General features: G+C 41.9%; 4 protein-coding genes across 12 annotated transcripts in view; 1 reads left to right on the forward strand and 3 right to left on the reverse strand.

Annotated features, from left to right (window-relative positions):
* Positions 1–369, reverse strand: part of adam22 (ADAM metallopeptidase domain 22) — a 50,164-nt gene extending 49,795 nt beyond the window's left edge. For both annotated transcript variants that reach the window (XM_083678433.1, XM_083678432.1), the window contains exon 1: positions 245–369. In XM_083678433.1, the coding sequence (XP_083534559.1) occupies positions 245–329 (85 nt within the window). In that variant the 5' untranslated portion in view covers positions 330–369. The remainder of the gene's footprint in view (positions 1–244) is intronic.
* A 1,538-nt stretch (positions 370–1,907) lies between these two features.
* dbf4 (DBF4-CDC7 kinase regulatory subunit) lies at positions 1,908–7,838 on the reverse strand. 2 transcript variants are annotated; one of them, XM_083679734.1, is made up of 13 exons: positions 7,687–7,838; positions 7,284–7,365; positions 6,886–7,052; positions 6,410–6,610; positions 6,219–6,269; positions 6,019–6,088; positions 5,481–5,560; positions 5,337–5,382; positions 5,178–5,223; positions 4,696–4,821; positions 4,405–4,522; positions 4,109–4,224; positions 1,908–3,948 (listed from the first exon to the last, which is right to left on the reverse strand). In XM_083679734.1, exons 2-13 carry the CDS (start codon positions 7,327–7,329, stop codon positions 3,060–3,062), a joined length of 1,956 nt encoding a protein of 651 aa, XP_083535860.1. In that variant the 5' UTR covers positions 7,330–7,365; positions 7,687–7,838; the 3' UTR covers positions 1,908–3,059. The 2 variants fall into 2 exon arrangements, with proteins under 2 accessions (XP_083535860.1, XP_083535859.1); XM_083679733.1 differs by having other exon boundaries at positions 4,405–4,528.
* A 303-nt stretch (positions 7,839–8,141) lies between these two features.
* Positions 8,142–13,025, forward strand: slc25a40 (solute carrier family 25 member 40). Its single transcript, XM_083679658.1, has 11 exons — positions 8,142–8,520; positions 8,666–8,764; positions 9,089–9,148; positions 9,249–9,355; positions 9,628–9,695; positions 10,090–10,214; positions 10,573–10,746; positions 10,948–11,057; positions 11,311–11,392; positions 11,738–11,812; positions 11,947–13,025. The coding sequence occupies exons 2-11, from the start codon at positions 8,674–8,676 to the stop codon at positions 12,078–12,080; spliced, it is 1,026 nt and encodes a 341-aa protein (XP_083535784.1). The 5' UTR covers positions 8,142–8,520; positions 8,666–8,673; the 3' UTR covers positions 12,081–13,025.
* Positions 13,026–14,548: 1,523 nt separating this feature from the next.
* Positions 14,549–17,500, reverse strand: part of rundc3b (RUN domain containing 3b) — a gene marked incomplete at both ends in the record, with an annotated part of 7,092 nt that continues 4,140 nt past the window's right edge. For 2 of the 7 annotated variants that reach the window (XM_083678376.1, XM_083678372.1), the window contains 7 exons: positions 14,549–14,694; positions 14,792–14,907; positions 15,060–15,206; positions 15,879–16,036; positions 16,768–16,942; positions 17,038–17,118; positions 17,256–17,345. In XM_083678376.1, coding sequence (XP_083534502.1) covers positions 14,549–14,694; positions 14,792–14,907; positions 15,060–15,206; positions 15,879–16,036; positions 16,768–16,942; positions 17,038–17,118; positions 17,256–17,345 — 913 coding nt within the window. Of the gene's footprint in view, positions 14,695–14,791; positions 14,914–15,038; positions 15,207–15,878; positions 16,037–16,767; positions 16,943–17,037; positions 17,119–17,255; positions 17,346–17,500 lie in introns of all 7 variants that reach the window. The other 5 variants (XM_083678374.1, XM_083678371.1, XM_083678375.1 and 2 more) reach the window with 4 other exon arrangements.

Genomic DNA, 17,500 nt, shown 5'->3' on the forward strand with positions numbered 1-17,500 from the left:
AATTTCAAATCGTGGCTTTGAAATAGGCCAATGTTTCCAATATATAAATTAATAATACACCAATCCATTTCATAAGGTAATATGCATGCATAGAAGCTGTTTATGTCGGGGTTCCAGGCTTCCTTATCATAAGACTTGAATATGGGATTGAATATAGAACCCGTGTGTTATTGGTAATATGCTGTCGCCATTCACCCATATTTCAGCAGAAGAGACTGCTATTTTGTTATAGTAAATACATTACCATCTCGAGGCAAAGGATTGCTGGAGTGGACGGTGTACATCAGTCCGTAGATGCACAAAAGGGAAATCCACCATCGCAGATACATCGTCACCTATTATTCTATGTTGAATGGAGGAAATACCCAAAATAAAACGATAATCCAAAAACGGACTTCAGGAGTCCTCCCTTCGCTGGAGGAGGTTCAGGTTCGAGGAGAGGCTGGGATGCGAGCGCGCGCTGGTCGTCTGGTTAGCGCAGTCTCTCGCGCTGGTGGCCATCGGGGTGCTAGTGCTGCCCCTGCATTGAGACGCTCGCGCTGAACGCAGAGTGCATCTGAGCGCGCTGAGCCTCTACGGAACACCCAGTGGAGAGGGAGGAGAGGTGAGAGGGAGGGGAGAGGGGAGAGGGGACACCTCCTTAAAACACATCAATATCCAGCGGCAACACATCAATATTCAGGCTCACTGCAGAAGCGCCTCATGCATAAACATAGAGGAGGACAGAGAGAGCAGGGTGTCGGGAACTGTAGTGTGCGCGCAATCTCCTGACAGACGGACCATCTTCTTGCCGCTTCTGCGCAAAATCACCAAATCACATATTCACACGGATGGTCAGCATCAACAAATAGTAGGCCGAGGCCTGAATGTTAGAAAATAAATAAATACAATTGTAGACTCCTACATATCGTGCGACATATAGGCTTGTTTGGTAGTTTTGGGAATCACGTGATCATTGAATAAATGTCTGGCAGTGGTGGATGCATTAGCCTATAATAATTATAATAGTATTTCCAAATCCTTCCAATTACGGTTTCATTTATTTTTCATGGATGCTGTAGCAAAACGGGTCAATGTAAGGTCACTTTGTTCATTATCGTTCAATATAGTTTATTAAACCACTCTTCCCAAGAAAGTTTCTGTAAATGAGAGTTGAGCTTGTAAAATAAAGGTAAACCAGAGGTGTTTTAACTACTTCTCCCCTGGCCTGGCATACAACCCAACAACACAAGGTCCCCTGGGGTGTAGATGGGGTGCATCCACTGGTATATACATCATTGGGTGCATCTTAATTGTCTAAATTGGCTTTCTTTCCTTATCTCCCGTTCAGCCATATATCTGTTATCTTATTTAGCATGGAGACAAGGTCACTTTAGACTACTGAGATGAACCCATGCTATGTGCTAGGGTAGGGCATGGCGAGGAGCACTGCCTATTTCACAAACAAAGAACACAGGATAGCTTCATATTCATCTGTGCTATCCTACTACAGGATAGGCTACTGTAACTGAAGCATTCTGCACTGAGCTATCTGTGATATCATTTGATTTGCACAGCAGTGTGTCCTAGATGGAAGGAGTTCACAGTTCAGACTTGATTTAAAAACCTGCAGTTCAATGGTGTGATGTGTTCAGTAGGCTATGAAGATACTGGCACATCCAGAACCTGCAACTAAACTGCTAATTTAAAACTCTCTCCACCCAGCACTTACAATATGGCCATGCAAATCAATCACACTTCTAAAAGCAGTGTGGATCATCATTAGCAACTTGTATTGAATCCCATCCTTACCGAGGGAAAAAGCCCCCACTCCTTCATGAGTAATTGATAGCTCACTGTCAGCAACTTAGCACATCCCTGCTTCTGTTTGTACTCCAGAAGTAAGAATTGCAACTCATATTCAGTGACACAGCACAACATAGTGAATCCCATTTGACCTGAATGCATTTTAAAGCAATGAGGGAGAACTCTGCGGCACTATGTTAATGTACCAAATAAAGGTAAACAAATAAGGAAAAGCAATCAAACTAATGCATTGCTTTTTCACTGATGCAAAGGGTAATTCTACCCATATTCAGTATGGGCAAATGCAATTTCATCTTTATTATTGCTATAGAGGGAAGATGTGGCAATTATATTTCTTGCTCTGTCCTAATGGCTTCAGCAGGGTTGTGTGTGTGTGTGTATAAAATGAGATGGCACTGAGATATGACACTTCTGATCATAATGGAGTCCTCTCTGTGCTGTAACAAATATGGTGAGTGTCAAGAGCACCAGAGTAAGAGCTACAGCACTGTAGCACTGCAGTATGGGCTTATACAGTTGATGACACTTGTACAGTTTTGAATGAATGACAAACTACACAACCCCAATCACGGTTTAGGCAGTCATCATTCATTTAACAGAGACTATTTTTCAATCAGTACATTACATGGACATATAAGTTAGGACAATTGCATGAAAGACATGGCCGTATACCAATACCTCATGTACAATACCACAAGAGAACCATAAATGTCATTTCTCATTGTAGAGATGGTGGTACATCTAACACAAGCCATAGCAGTAATAGCAATCCAGATAAAAGTAGTCTTGTTAAAAAGTTCCTGTAAAAGCTGCCACAGTTCAAATACAACGCTGTGCCCCATCTCTCCCCTTCTGAAGGACACTTATTCCTTAATGTAAATCATAAGACATTCAAGGAAAACAGTGGAGTCAGTCTAGGTCACTACAGGTAGAGAGGCTCCTCTCTGATGGCACCTGAAGGTTAAAAACACATGTTTTTGTCCATGTAATAAGTTAATTGGAGTAGTCATAAATACAGTGGAACAGACATTGTGGCGCTTCTGGTGTTGGTAATCCAATTGTATCTCTGGGTCACATTAAAGGCTCGACCATATGAGTTGCCCAAACAGACAGGTTAGTCCACTGCCCATTATAGCATACTCAAGCAGCCATCATGCAACAATTGGCAGTGAATGTCACAAGAGGCCGACGGGCTATCATGGCTTTGCAGGCGTCTACTATGAATAGAGCTCAACATGCCCTTCCCCCCTTCCCTAATTGTCAAAGCCATGGAATTCCAAGCCCATGTCCTCACTGGACTGGAAAAGCTGCCAGAGGTTCAGCGGGGAGCTGCTTGGAACATCACTGGGTTTTGTGGAACCCAGAGTAGTCTGCTTGTCGACTCTTCGTCTCTTCCTTTTGAAATCCCTGACCCTCCTTTGCAATGTTCTGACTAAAGAAGGAGAAGGGCTGTGCATGTGTGTGTCGCTCCTGTCACTGTCCGAAAAACACACAACATTCCCGGGAAGAGTATCACCAGCTGACATACGCCGGACCCTCTCACACTCCTTCAAAGGTAGTGGTGAATCCTGGTTGTTTCCCAAAGACACCGACACCTGATGTTGGTTTGAGGTAGCCATTAGGCTGTTCATGGGAACGCCACACTGTAAATCATCTTTGTGATTAAGTAAAGTGTACTTGTTTCTGTCCATATGAGTTTTTTGACCCTCCTGGTCAACATGTAAGAGTCTGGGGTTGGTGTCTGGGCCACAGGTAGAGGGATCCCCTCTAGAGGGGTCTCTCTCCGCCTTAGATCTGAGTGTCTGACCCAGCCGAAGCCTCTGAGTGTTTGTGGGTGGGGATTCCTGCCTGCAGGGTTGTTTGCGGGAGAGCAATCTCTGCTTGGGCTGATGTTTGTCGGAGACATTGTCACAGTCCTTCCTTTCTCCCTCACTGTGGCTGAGGGGAAGAGGGATGCCATTGCGTTTCCGAGAGTGTTCTGTAGGGTTTTTCAAGCGGTTTTCCACACTTGGAGAAGCCTGTGGCTCCACGGTAGCAGACCAGAAGGAAAGCTGCCCTCCCTCAGTCCCTTTAGTATCCACACCTCCCTCCATCGTTATACTTGGTATATTACACAGCATGGAGGATATACTGTACTTGGGCCTGTTGGAACCAAACACATACCAAAACGGTGATTAGCTAAGCACAGTAAATAAGGTGATTCTAATAACAACATACAGATGTACAGTAAAAAGTGACTTTCCAAGAACAAATCTTAGCAGTAGCTTTGATCAATGTGGGTTTTAGCAGGACTCAACACTACCTTTTGGTTTGTGTTTTGATGGGTATGAAATTGGGGGGCAGCACCGAGACAAGTCTGTCCACTACAAGGTACTCATCACTCCTGGAGAATGCACTGTGCTGCTCACCCTGGAGATGCTGGAGAAATAAACAGAGGAAAACATATATTCAAATGCCTGCTTATAAGCTTCTTACATTTAGAAATAGTTAACCAAAAATGGAATTGATGAATCAGGTACATAAGACATATAACAAGTTTATAGGCACTTTGTTAATATGCTGTTAGTGCTCTTTTATAGAGGGTCTATAATAACACACCACTTTGATGTTGTCGTATTTTAATAAGCAGCACTCGCAGTAGCCTCCTCGTTTCCTGTCTCTGTTCTTCCTGGGTCTGGCCTGCCCTCTCTCCTCACTGGCTGAGGCTCTTGCCCCTCTGTTCCTGAGAGACCCATAGGTTGGTTAGAAATCGTTCAAAGTTCAATCACAACACATTGCCTAGCACCCTGAAGTTACCAGTTACAGTCAAATGTGGGATATAAAAGGGGGATACAAATTTTAACGGTTTCCAGCTCTAGCAGGTCAGGTTCAGTGAATTAGACTTCATACCTGTGTTCCTTAGGTTTCTTCACATTGTGGACCTTATCGTCCACATAGAATGGACTGCAGGGAGGAGCTGACCTTAGGTTGAACTCTGGCATGTTAGGCATAGCCAGGTAGATTGGCCGGTAATGTCTGGGGAAGAAGAAAAAAAGAAGAGCATGGACGCTTTATTAGATGCTCCAACACAATGTAAGAGATATGCAAACAATGTAAGAGAAGCAGAATCTACTCGTATGAATATTAAAATGCCAATGATATATCTCATCAAAAGAGGCCTCTTCATCTGAACTGATCTTAAAATATAAAATGACAGGTGACAGCATTAAGAATGACATCCACAGGGGTGTTCATTTACCAGTCCAGTAGTTTTATATCAGTACAGATGAAGGAGAAGAGACAAAGCCACTTGGGAACTACTCCTCACTAGGCAACCCAGTGGTGGCAAAATGCAGATAAGTTGTGTCTTTCTTTCTTTATCATAGGCTCACCTGCTTGAGTCTTCTATCTTCACAAAGGGCTTACTGATCCTTCCCCCTGTACAAAACACAGAACAAAAAGCATGAGACAGTTCACTAAATCAGTGTTTCTCAACACCTAGTATGTAGACCGATGCCAATCCCTTGGCTATGGGAAGCAGGAGACTTTACCCTTGTATTTCTGAAAGGCTGGTTTTCCTGACGGTTCGGCTTTGGCCTGCAAAATAAATGAATAAGCATCATTAATGACATATATATCATATTTTTCATACACTTACAGGGCTGCCAAAATATAAGTCAGGAAATACAACTTACACTTTTTTTTACAGCAGCAGTGGGTGCAGTGCGTTGTGTGCCAACATTATTTTTCTTCTTTTCGATATAAGCCAATATATCTGCAATTGCAAATAAATACACATTAACATTTACATACTTCTCATTTGTTTCACCAGCATCACCTCTACTTTAAAAATTTGACCAGCCACGTGTTCATTCCCAAGTAAAGGTAATATTAATGGTAGAGAGGTTAACGGTCCAGTGTGTAGATTTTATTGGTAGCCATCAAGGAATGAGAAAACATGATGAAGAATGTTCAGTGAAAAGTGCTGTTTTAGTCCAAATAAAGCATTTTCTATAATCTGGTGTCAGGTAGGACACTGGCCTTTTCGTGCCTATTTCACATTTGGTTTGTTTACAAGGATGTGCACAGGTTTGACACTATTAGAAAATGTAGTATACGCAGGTTTTCATAGTCAGTGTGGCCAGAAGGGGTAGTAACACACAAAACTACATGCTGGACCTTTAATAGTAAGATTATAATAGGATGGTATTAAACATTGGATAGAGGGGATACCATCAATGTAGAGGATTTTCACTCCCCACTCTAGAGCATTTGACAGGATCTTGTTGATCTGTATCCTCTCCTAGAGGAACACAAAAAAACAAATATCCTAACTGGAATCCTGAAAGACAATAGATGCTTTTCCTGAGGTGAGATGTAGTGTTAAGGTGACAAGTAACTTGGCAAACTAATTAGCAAGAATATAAACAAACCTGTTTTTTCACCACTCTCTCCACCAAAGACTTCCCTCTACTCGTGACCACCTGTGAAATAGCAGAGAGAGAGAGAGAGAGAGAGAGAGAGAGAGAGAGAGAGAGGTTTTAATTATTAAATGCCATCTGGGCAGGCAATTTCCCAAAAATATCCACGAGAGGTAGAGAGAGAGACAAGAGTATTATCTCACAGTATCTGCTTGGCCCTGGGAGCTCCCTTTGAGACTGTCCCTGTGGCCGCGAGGGTGAGGGTTGAGGTGGGGCTGAGGGGAGCTGTGTCCAGAGTCAGGGTTGGGGACGGGCGAGTCTCGGCTGAGACATCGCAGATACCTGGCTTCCTTCTTACTAGTCACCAGGTACTTAATCTCTTTACTGAAGAACTTCTCAACAATCTGAGTGACAGAGGAGAACAATCGGGTTAAAAAGCTTGGGAGAAAACATTTAGTAAGGAAGAAAGAATCCAAGAGAACTAAACTGTCATTTCCTAACATTTGTTTATTTGAATACTTTTGTGGTAAAGAGAGAGAAAAGAATACTGTAACAGTCAAGTCAACCTACGAGAACAGACCTAACAAACAATGTTTGCTCATTGCCATTATTTGAACAGAAACTACTGTCAACACACAGATAAAGCAAATAAACATGTGCAAGTGTAGCATTCACTTACCCCTCCCAATGTTTTGATGTCATTCTCCAGTGTCTCTACCCTTTTATTAGATGACAAATCTAGGTAAAATACTTTCCCAATGAAAGGCTTGTTTTGTGTAGAATAGGTTTCACTCTTGGCTCGGCTCTTCGAAGCTGACTTGTGCACATTATCAGCAACTTTTGGATCTGAAAGAGTTCGTAATAATCTTTAGGACTATAACGAATATACTTATATTCGTATAATACTTATAATTATATAATACTTATATTCGTATAATAATATAGTTATATTCGTTAATAATAATAAAATTACATCAAGATGTCTTGTCAGCTAAACCAAACAAGTGTCGTGACAGCTTTCTGCTCAACTTTGCAGAAAAGTCTTACTGATAAATAAAATAGGCAAAATGCACATACCATGAAAACTTGGTTTTGCAGACTTTTGGCTACGTCTAGGTTTCATTTTACTCTGTTGTTTTCATTGGAAAGAAGGCTCTGCCTTGTGGTGTAAAGAAATCATATATACATTAAACAACGGGTTAGGTTAGTATGTAAACAAGTAAACAGTAGCGCAAAGCTTAAAAAACCACTGAAGTGACGAGAAAAAAAAACAATTAGGCTAGTTAAAACATTGTCAATACGGAATGGAAGTCGCTTGCAAGATTATTTATAGACTCTGAAGTTAGCTTATAAACAAAACAATATCACAGCAACTGACAGTTTTTTAAACTACACGCACAGACTGCAACTGAACTAGTAGTAGCTAGCTTGTAGCTAACATAGCACGTTTGAAAACTCCTGTCGGTTAGGTAAAACCTACCTCGTGAGAGTCAACGGGGTTGTAAAAGCAAATATCTCCGCAGTTAACATTTGTTACAACTGACTTGCCATGTTCGTTATGACCAACAGTTTAATAAACAACTTCTTATAATGTTGTGTTCTTCCTATGTTGGTTTACATTGCCGTCGTACTTCCGAGTTGTGCAAATGATTTCTTCTTTCCCGCTTCATACAAAAATCCCAAGTGATTCCACAAGGGGTTTTACTGTTGAAAGCTAACTTTGCTTTCGAAAATTAAGTTTCACATCGTTTCTTTGTATCGTCGATGATAATGGAGTAAATATTAAAACATCGGTTCAGAAATTTTTATTTGAAACATTTTGCCTGTCTACATCTCATATACTATTTCACGAAAATCGCCAAAATCTCCGAGCAAGGAATGTGCTTCGCTGAAAATCAAAATATCTATACAAATGTCATGTGGTGTTGTGTAAGATTCTGTAGCTGTCTACCATGAACCCAGGCATGCACTAGAATAGCTTAATTTGAAGCAAGGTTACAGCAGGTAGTTACAAAGAAGAATCTGCAAGATTAAGAATAACGGGACATCAATTTGAGTTTCAATGGCTTTGGATTCAGTCGCTATCAGTAAGCAGTAGCATAGTTGACTACTTCTGCTGGGAAATATATTTTGCCACTACCTGGCACTTTCTAGTGCTAGCTAGCTAGCTACCGAAGTTATTTAAGCGGCATTTTAATATGGTTCAAGGGATTGGTTTGCAGTTGATAGAGAACATAGATAGAAAACGAATGAAAAGCAAGAGGCTTGTGTCCACGGTGGAAGAGTTTGTTCTTATTGGAATTCCTCAGTCTAGGTAAGTTACTGATAGTATTAGTAAATACGCTGTTTTCAAATTACCACTTGGCACTTCCATTGGCAACCACATAAGCCTTTGATTAAAATTATTTTGAGAATACTGAATCTGAATCTGAAATGTTTTTTTATGCTCTTCTCTTCAGGCATTAAGATGAGTGGTCCTGTGCCCGTAGCCAATGGAATTACGCCGCTTCAGCAGATGGTCGCGTCCTGCTCCGGGGCCATCCTTACGTCACTTTTGGGTGAGTGCATAAGATAGGCAATCCAATCAAATGCCACAATTGTAGCCTGTCCCTAAACTACCTGTTAACAGACAGACATGCTTCAATACGCTCTGAAACTGACACTGGTAAAGATACAGACCACTCAAAAGAAAGCATCTGAGAGGACATCACTGTAATTTTTTACTATTTCCTTTCCAAAGCACAAAGTTACATCTCTAGATCGAATGTCCTAAGTAAATATTAATTTCCAAACACTGACATAAGATTCCATGGACACAAACAATATGATGCTATGGAAATATTATATTTCAATATTGATGTTTTACCACTGTATGTTTTCAGTCACACCTTTGGATGTTGTGAAGATCAGACTTCAGGCTCAGAAAAGTCCCTTCCCCAAAGGTAAATAAGAAATGGCATTTCATTTAGGCTTAACACACACTTTCTTAGACTAAAATTAGGCTATCACTGAGTTAATACCATGTTTCCCACTCTTTTCCAGGGAAATGCTTTGTGTACTGCAATGGTCTTATGGACCACTTATGTGTGTGTGAAAATGGCAACACCAAAGCATGGTACAAGGCTCCTGGTCACTTCAATGGCACCCTGGTAAATACCACACACACAGCCTCACTGATGGACCCACTGAAAGTGTGAAAATAAATATCTGAACAGGAGTGACATATCTGAACAGGACTCCATATAAATAATATTCAAGGCCTACCTCCCAGGATTTATTAGGTGTCATAAGTGGTTGAATGTAAATTCAGCAAACTAAGAATGTATCAATCCTGAGTTAGAGCGGCCATTTTGTGTCGATGCTTCATCTAAAAGAAGAGGATGTATTCTAGGCATGTGGTTTAACCCTTCCTTCTTTGCAGGATGCCTTTATTAAGATAATCCGCAGGGAAGGAATCAAGTCATTATGGAGCGGTCTCCCTCCAACTCTGTGAGTCTGAAGTCTAGTGTTTTTATGCCTCATTACTAATTCATCCTACTTGCTCTCCTTCAAAGCTGATTTATGTTCAATTGCGTCTTGAGTGGTTGGGCCACTGATTCAGCACAGTCATGCCTATCGATAATTCATTTGTTTATGTTTGTTTCCCCATTACATTATGCTCATTTGTATCAAGCTGAATGGACTGATTTTGTAGAGTCATGGTTTATTGATATTTTATTTGTTAATGTTTATTTCTCATGGTAATAACAGATTTTTGGAGTGTCATGCTTTGCTGATGATTGATTTGATAATGAAATGTGACGGTGGATGTTCATGAAGTCATTGTTGAACAATATTTCATCTGTTATTGTGTGTGTGAGGTTTGTATTGGTGTTTTTTTCAGTGTCATGGCAGTGCCAGCTACTGTGATCTACTTCACGTGTTACGAACAGCTGTGTGCAGCTTTGAGGGTCAGGATGGGCTCCCACACAGAGGAGGCCCCTCTCCTAGCAGGAGCCATCGCCAGAGGTGAGCTGACCTCTGGACTATGACCGCACAGGTCACCATGTTGATCCCAATACTCACTAAACAACTTACATTTCATGGGTAAGGAAGCAATTAATGAATGTTAGGTTACAGCCACAGTCTGATTTAAGGACTATTCAGATCCATCATGGGACTAAAGCAAAGGATAGTAGAGAAGTAAGGAAGTTATTCATTATATAATATTTTGGCCCCATTCCATTTCAGCACTGGACAGCATCAATTTAGTGGAAGAAAGTAACAACAACAGAGCTGATGATTGTGCTGAAGTGTGTTAGTGGGCTCAATGGGTAGTCTGAACTGTGTGTATATATTATGACAGTATTCTCTCTCTATCCGTCAGTGGGCTCTGCAACAGTGATCAGTCCTTTGGAGCTGATCCGTACCCAGCTGCAGTCTCAGAAACAGTCCTACAAGGAGCTGAGTGATTGTATCCGCTCTACAGTACAAGCCGAGGGCTGGCTCTCACTATGGAGGGGCTGGGGACCCACACTGCTGAGAGATGTGCCCTTCTCAGGTACAACACACTGGCTACTCTTTTTCTATAACTATACCACCCCCCCTCCACACCATGTACATGTACAGATATAACTATGAGAACAATTTAACATGGTGTCCATTGTGAGTCTGCCCCCCCCCCCTCCCCCCCCCGCCATGTACTGGTATAACTATGAGAACAAGGTTACATGGTGTCCATTGTGTGTCTGTGTCCCCCCAGCTATGTACTGGTATAACTATGAGATGGGGAAGTGGTGGCTGTGTGAACGGTATGGTGCTAGAGAGCCCACATTTGCCATCACCTTTATTGCTGGAGCAACGTCAGGATCAGTGAGTACACTCCTGTTCACTCTTTCTCTCTGCTCTGCAATGCTCTCAAAGATTGTATTACACAGCACCAGTTGTAATTTCCATTGTGCTGTGTTGACTGGTGTTAACCAGTGTTATTCCACCCTTCACAGCTAGAGAGCAGCATTATGAGTAGATCAATTTATCCCATTTCAGCTTTGAAATGGACAGCATGTATTTTTGACAACATTATTATTACTATGACCCTTTCTTGTGCCATACTGTTTTCTTTTAGATCGCATCCATAGCAACGCTGCCCTTCGATGTTGTGAAGACCAGGAGGCAGGTGGAGCTTGGAGAACGCCAGGCAATGAATTGTGGGTTTAGAATTTACTGCGGCGGTGTACTGGTTTCATCTTGAGTAAATGCCTAGTATATTTTTGATTTCTGAACATCAACACTCACTGAAGAATACTTTGATACAGCTGGAAGCATTAGAACGCATGATCACTTCATTAATGGGATCCTATTTGTTAAGCTTTGTCATCTGTTGTTGAATCAATCTATGTTGAATTCAGTATATTTCTCCATGGATCTCTGTTGTCTAATGAAATACCTTTGGGGATCTGTGGTAACCAGTTATTGACTTGATGAATGGGATCCCTAAGGGATCTTTTGTTGAATTAATGCATATGATTCAGTTGTGATGTGTCTCTCCGCAGTGTCGTCCTCCTCCTCCACCCTGAGTGTGATGAGCAGGATCGTAGCTGAGAACGGCGTGGGTGGTCTGTTTGCAGGTAGACTCGTGTAAAGGGAAAGTTCACCCAAATGACACCACAAATTCTCGCCCATGCCATTGATACATGTCTACATTTACCTCAATGCAAGATTCATGTGAAATTAGCAAATCATCTGTTGATCGCTCTCCCAGGTTTTCTGCCCAGGCTGATAAAAGTGGCTCCAGCCTGTGCCATTATGATCAGCTCATATGAGTTTGGGAAAGCCTTCTTTCGCCAGCGCAACCAGGAGAGGCTACTGGTCCCGCTCCAGACCAGGAACAGCTAACCAAGCCCTTCACCCCCATACACTCCAATACATCCAACTGACAAAGTGGTCAAGCCCAGTGTGTAAGCTCAGCACTAGCAAGCTGGCAGAAAATGCTAGTGGAAGTTGAATGCCACACCAGGAAATGCTGGCAGATTTGAAACCAAAATGGAAGAAAATGAAGGAACGTTTATGCAAATTGTATTGTTTTTTAGTAGTTTAATTTTTCCTCATGCTATGTTGCACATTAACATTATTATTAGACTTATTTTAATTTTATGTTTAGCTTTTACCCTATTCTATAGGAAAATATATCATAGTGAAAATGCAGAATTTGATATAGTATATGTAGTATATATTTTGTCAAGAGTCACACTCGAAATTCGTGATAAGTCTTTGCATTTTGGGAACATCGACAACTACTCAGAAGAACCAGTACTCCTCCACTTTCCTCGTTCCCATGTTGAAATGTGTAATATAATTTTTAACATCATTTTAACATCATTTAACATCATGACCTGCAGGTGGCGTCCATAGCTTGTATTTAAATATAGAAATGGTCCCAAGTCTCACCTGTTTTATTTAGGGAATGGGAATATGTGTGCGTGCTTGGGAGAGAAGAGAAGTGTGCCAATTGAGATTTAATCAATGTATCTGAAATTCAACCCTTCTATTAGTGGGGATTCAGTTCAACTATTACCAAAATATCTGTTTTAAATCACTCATCAAATATAGAATAATCAACTACCTGCACTTGTTTTCAAAACTGAAATGAGGCAATAGACTTAATTGGTTGATAAATCCTGATCCTGATGATGTGATGGTGATGACATATTTTCCACCTTTATACAAAATGACACAAATAATTACAATCTAATTAAAATATGTGTGAAAAAATGTGAACTGTTGAATCCATCATTTCATTGCATAAATGAAAATATTTTTATTTTTTTGATGATTGGTAGTCAATGCACAAGACACTTGCTGTATTGGTGAGTACAGTTGTTTATTGAAAATGACAGGATAAAAAGATGAACGCAATAAAACATCTGTGCAAATGACAGCAGGAATGAGCTGAAGGTGAAGAATAAAGTCAGCATTGAGAATTTATTATCAACATTCATGATATGAATCATAAACCATGCCCCTCTACTCTGAAATAGTTTATTTTTCTTTTCTAACCCCTGATAGACTGGACAGGTGTAAGCACAGGAATAAGAAACTCCAGTGAACTAAATGACAGGGTAGATGATTCCACCCCTTCTCTCTTTATTGGTCCACTACATCAGATCAGTGGTCAGCAGGAAAAGATGAGGGGAAGCCATTTTTTAAGGGCCAGAACAAAGGGAACAGTGTGCGTGTGATTGTGTGTGTGTGTGTGTGTACATTGCAAAGATCCCGAACACACTCCAAAGACTCTCCCTCTGTGTGTCTCTAATACTAAACCTCAAAGACAGCACATTCAGCGTCACCAAACCCATGCCTGAATGAGAGTAAACATTTCCTGAGAACAAAAATTAAACAATAACACTGTGTTTCGTAACATAACATACCTGTAACACTGTATGGTGAAATCAAAACTCATTGTTAAAAACATACATTCAATATCAATCATATCATTACTAAGGCAGCAAATGAAGGAAACAGACGAAGGCCAGTAGAAACTAGTAATATAGAAGCCAAGCGCTGTTAAATCTCAGGTTGACACAGAAAAATACATTTCACTACAAACACAGTATAGCAACAAGGCCTGTCTGAGTTCTAAAAACAGAAGGTCAACATTGAAGATCAGTTGTTTGATTGGCATTTCCAGTAATCACATGATCATGTCAACATATGATGTATACACTCTCACAGTGTATTAGGCAAATACAAAACCTTAACACTTTCTTTCACCAAGTAGAGGTCAAAGGTAACATTGAACATACTCCCCCTGTTGGCAGAATGACAGACCTCTGCTTTTAGTGACAACACAAGGGGCTGCATCTCAATAGTCTTAGCATCCTCTCCTCATCTCTACCATTCCTCTGAACAAACAGTGTATGTGAGAGTATAAAGAATGTCTGCTTTCATATTAGTGAATCTAAAAGGAGAGGAAGCCACTTGTGACTATTGTCAACACTGATCTCCAAACAAAAAAACTAACAAATAATTGTGAGGTCATTCCTGGTTATAAGGTCCTGGCTCTTCCATAGCAATCCAACTGGAGAACAGTGTTTATGACGAATTGAGGAAGTGATGAACTAGACTTCTGGAGCTGGACAGACTCAGTTCTGGATTCAAATTCCAAATGCTATGTTCCAGGCTACCGCTCCCATTATTGAGTGTCATTTTCTCTATGATCTGATGTTCCATTTTGCAGGTTGCATGTTCCAAACAGTACAGTCAGAGAAATTAATAATCTATATGCGCACAGTTCTCTGATTCTCTGCCACTCTTTCCTAGTTCTCTGGTTTTCTGGTCATCTGCGTGGTGGTGACTCTTAAACCCTAGGAGGGGGTGAGGCCCGGACTGGTCATCTCCGTAGTGGGACTGGCCAAACACTCGCTGGACTTCAAGCTGGCCAGAGACTTATAACTGGTCACTGATGTTAGAGACCCACATAGACCTCTCAGAGAGGGGGTGTCCTCTTTACCTATACAACAGGGGAGAAGGGCCGTTAAAACACTGACACGCACACACGCACACGCACACGCACACGCACACAGACCAGATAAATAATACTGCAATACCATGGTGGTGCCAGTGTGCACTGGCTGGTCTGGCATCCAGGCTGAGTGTGTGTGAGGGTTCCAGCGAGGTCTGGGACAAGCTCATATCAGCAGACAGCTGCTCCAGACTCTGGAAACTCTTTCTGTAGAACACACACACACACATATATATATATATATATATACGCTGGATTGTGAAAAATCACATAGTTCAGAATTCTATGTCCATTCTACTCATTCAGTTTCAATGAAGGGAAATGTATGGAACATGAAATCATCATTGACATACTCCTCCCACTGTCCCGCCCTCTTCCTGTACAGCAGTGTGTCCAAGGCAACAGCGTTGGTATCCATGGCTCCGGGGGAAGGCCACTGATTGGTCAGGTGGGCGGTCAGCTCCTGTCTGGACCGCAGGTCATGGTTCTTCAGCACGGTCCTGAAGGAGGAAAACATACACACAGAATTAAATATACATAACACCAAGGATATCTCCTCACATATAATCCTTGAAAACCTTTTTTATTTTTTTTACCCTTTACTTTTTATCTCTTTTTTTTTTTCCCTCATTGTTCTCCTCACCCTGTCTGGCTACTCTCACTCTCTCTCTCTCTCTCTCTCGGCTCTCTCTCTGGTGGCTCTCTCTCTGGTGGCTCTGGCTTGCTCTCGTTCTCTCTCTGTTCAAAGGAGCCACCAGAGATCTCTTAAACTAATACATTTCAATGGGGGCCTTCCTTGTTATTACCAGGGTCAACTCACACCCAGAGCCACCAATTAATGTAACAATTAATTGTTATGTTTCTAAGAGCTCTCTCTCTCTCAAATATATACCTCACAAGTCTCACAAGCTAAATTAAAATATTGATTACAGAGGGAAGACAGGGAGAGATCAAATTGAAATCATTAATTTAGAGATGCATCATGATGCATTGATTTTAATGCCTCTCCTCTTCACACAGGAATTCTGCTAATTCACAGACTTCTTGCTTACACACACACACTCCACACCACACACACACACACACACCACCTGCATCCCCTGGCCTTCTTGCTGTGTCCAAATGTCACCCTCACAGCTGGGGCACTATTCACTCCACCCATACATACTCACAGCTGGTCCTGGAGCTCCAGTACAATGTATTCTAGCTGCTCCTTCTCCAGAGAGTGGGAGATGTGTGTGTCTGCCAGTCTCTGTTGGAGAGCTTTATTCTGGGACACCACTGCAGACAGTTGGGCCTCTCTTAGACGAACCAGCTCCTCTAGGTAACCCTGAGACACAGACAGACACACACACACACACACACACACACACACAGACACACAGCATGTGAGCCTCCAATCACGTCACTGCACTCACACTAAACCAGGGCAGTAAGTCTTTGGTATTGGACCTTGGCTCAACTTTGTGTGCTGCTTGAGTGGTACTTTGTAATGATCTGTTATAATGGCCATACACACCATAACACTTTTTTTGCATGTTCTCTGTTCTCAGGCTTTTTTTGCGATAATTCTCTGTCATGTCATTTTCACCTGCTGAATAGAAGGGCTTATTTTGAGGTTTCCCTATAAGCCACAGAATTAATGTCGAGAGTAAAGAAAAGGTTTGATTTTTCTTAGTTAGCAGCAAACCGAAATGCAATGGGGAAATTGTTGAAAGCACTATGGATTTCTCATTTGCAATTCATAATGTCAAGTTGGTGGATGTGTCAGACAGTGTGTGTGTGTGTGTGTGTGTGTGTGTGTGTGTGTGTGTGTGTGTGTGCAGCCAGACCCAAACCTCAGCAGAGCACCAATGCTCATCCTGACATTTCAGATTCAAACTCTCCAATTATCCCTCAGGCATCACACAGGCACACATCACTTGTTTGCATTAATGCAATGCTTCAGTTTGTCCTCAACACACACAAGCACACACAAGCACACACACACACACACACACACACACACACACACACACACACACACACACACACACACACACACACACACACACACGTTACCTTCTGTTCCAGTGCTGTGCAGTATTTCTGTTCAAGTCGTTTGCACTTGCTGACCCAGCTGCTCTGCTCAGTAAAGATGGCTGCCGCGGTTGCCATGTTGTCTGGAGTGCTGCTCTCGCTGCCACTGCTGCCCATGGTCCTCATCTCCTCCTCATCACTACTGATGCTGTCTGAACTACAGAGGTGGCAGGGACACATTCTGCTGATCAGATGATACTTTCTGCAATGTTAGGTGTCAATAGGCTAGATAGGCCTCTTAAGTCTACATACCTCTGAGTGAACTTCAGGTAGGGCGTATAGTCAATCACAGCAGGGCAGCTACCATCTAGCCCCTCACCTTTCAGACAAAAGCTAATGATCAAAGGAAAGAGAAAGGGGCTTATGGTAACAGTTGTTTTTACACAAACCTGCTGCCTACATAATGCCGGATGAGGTGGGGTAGAAAAGTGTGTTGGGGGGGGGGGGTAGAGAAATTAAAGGAAGTGTACCTGAAGTCAATAGTGTTGAGTCCGATGAGTGTATCTGCCAACAGTCCCGCCTCCTCTCCAAGCATGATCGCCCCGTCGTCATAACACCTTCTACAATCAACACAATACAGAACACACACTCGATACACACACTCAATACACACAGCTTCCTCCCTCTCGTCCGAAGGAAGGCTAAAATGTATTAGTTAGAGAGAGCACTATAGTGGCACTTTTGAACAGAGAGAGAGAGTGATTGAGAGAGAGAG

The sequence above is a fragment of the Argentina silus genome (assembly GCF_951799395.1).
Source record: "Argentina silus genome assembly, chromosome: 10".
Classification (NCBI taxonomy): domain Eukaryota; kingdom Metazoa; phylum Chordata; class Actinopteri; order Argentiniformes; family Argentinidae; genus Argentina; species Argentina silus.

Bases quoted from the DNA above. Each gene is read 5' to 3' on its own strand.
- dbf4 (XM_083679733.1), bottom strand. From the start codon at position 7,329: ATGAAACCTAGACGTAGCCAAAAGTCTGCAAAACCAAGTTTTCATG. The intron at 6,089-6,218 runs GTTTGTTTATAT...GTGTTCCTCTAG, and splicing joins AGAGAGTGGTGAAAAAACAG to GAGAGGATACAGATCAACAA. The intron at 4,529-4,695 runs GTATGAAGTCTA...TGGGTCTCTCAG, and splicing joins AAGAAACCTAAGGAACACAG to GAACAGAGGGGCAAGAGCCT.
- slc25a40 (XM_083679658.1), top strand. From the start codon at position 8,674: ATGAGTGGTCCTGTGCCCGTAGCCAATGGAATTACGCCGCTTCAGCAG. The intron at 9,356-9,627 runs GTAAATACCACA...CCTTCTTTGCAG, and splicing joins GTCACTTCAATGGCACCCTG to GATGCCTTTATTAAGATAAT. The intron at 11,813-11,946 runs GTAGACTCGTGT...TCGCTCTCCCAG, and splicing joins CGTGGGTGGTCTGTTTGCAG to GTTTTCTGCCCAGGCTGATA.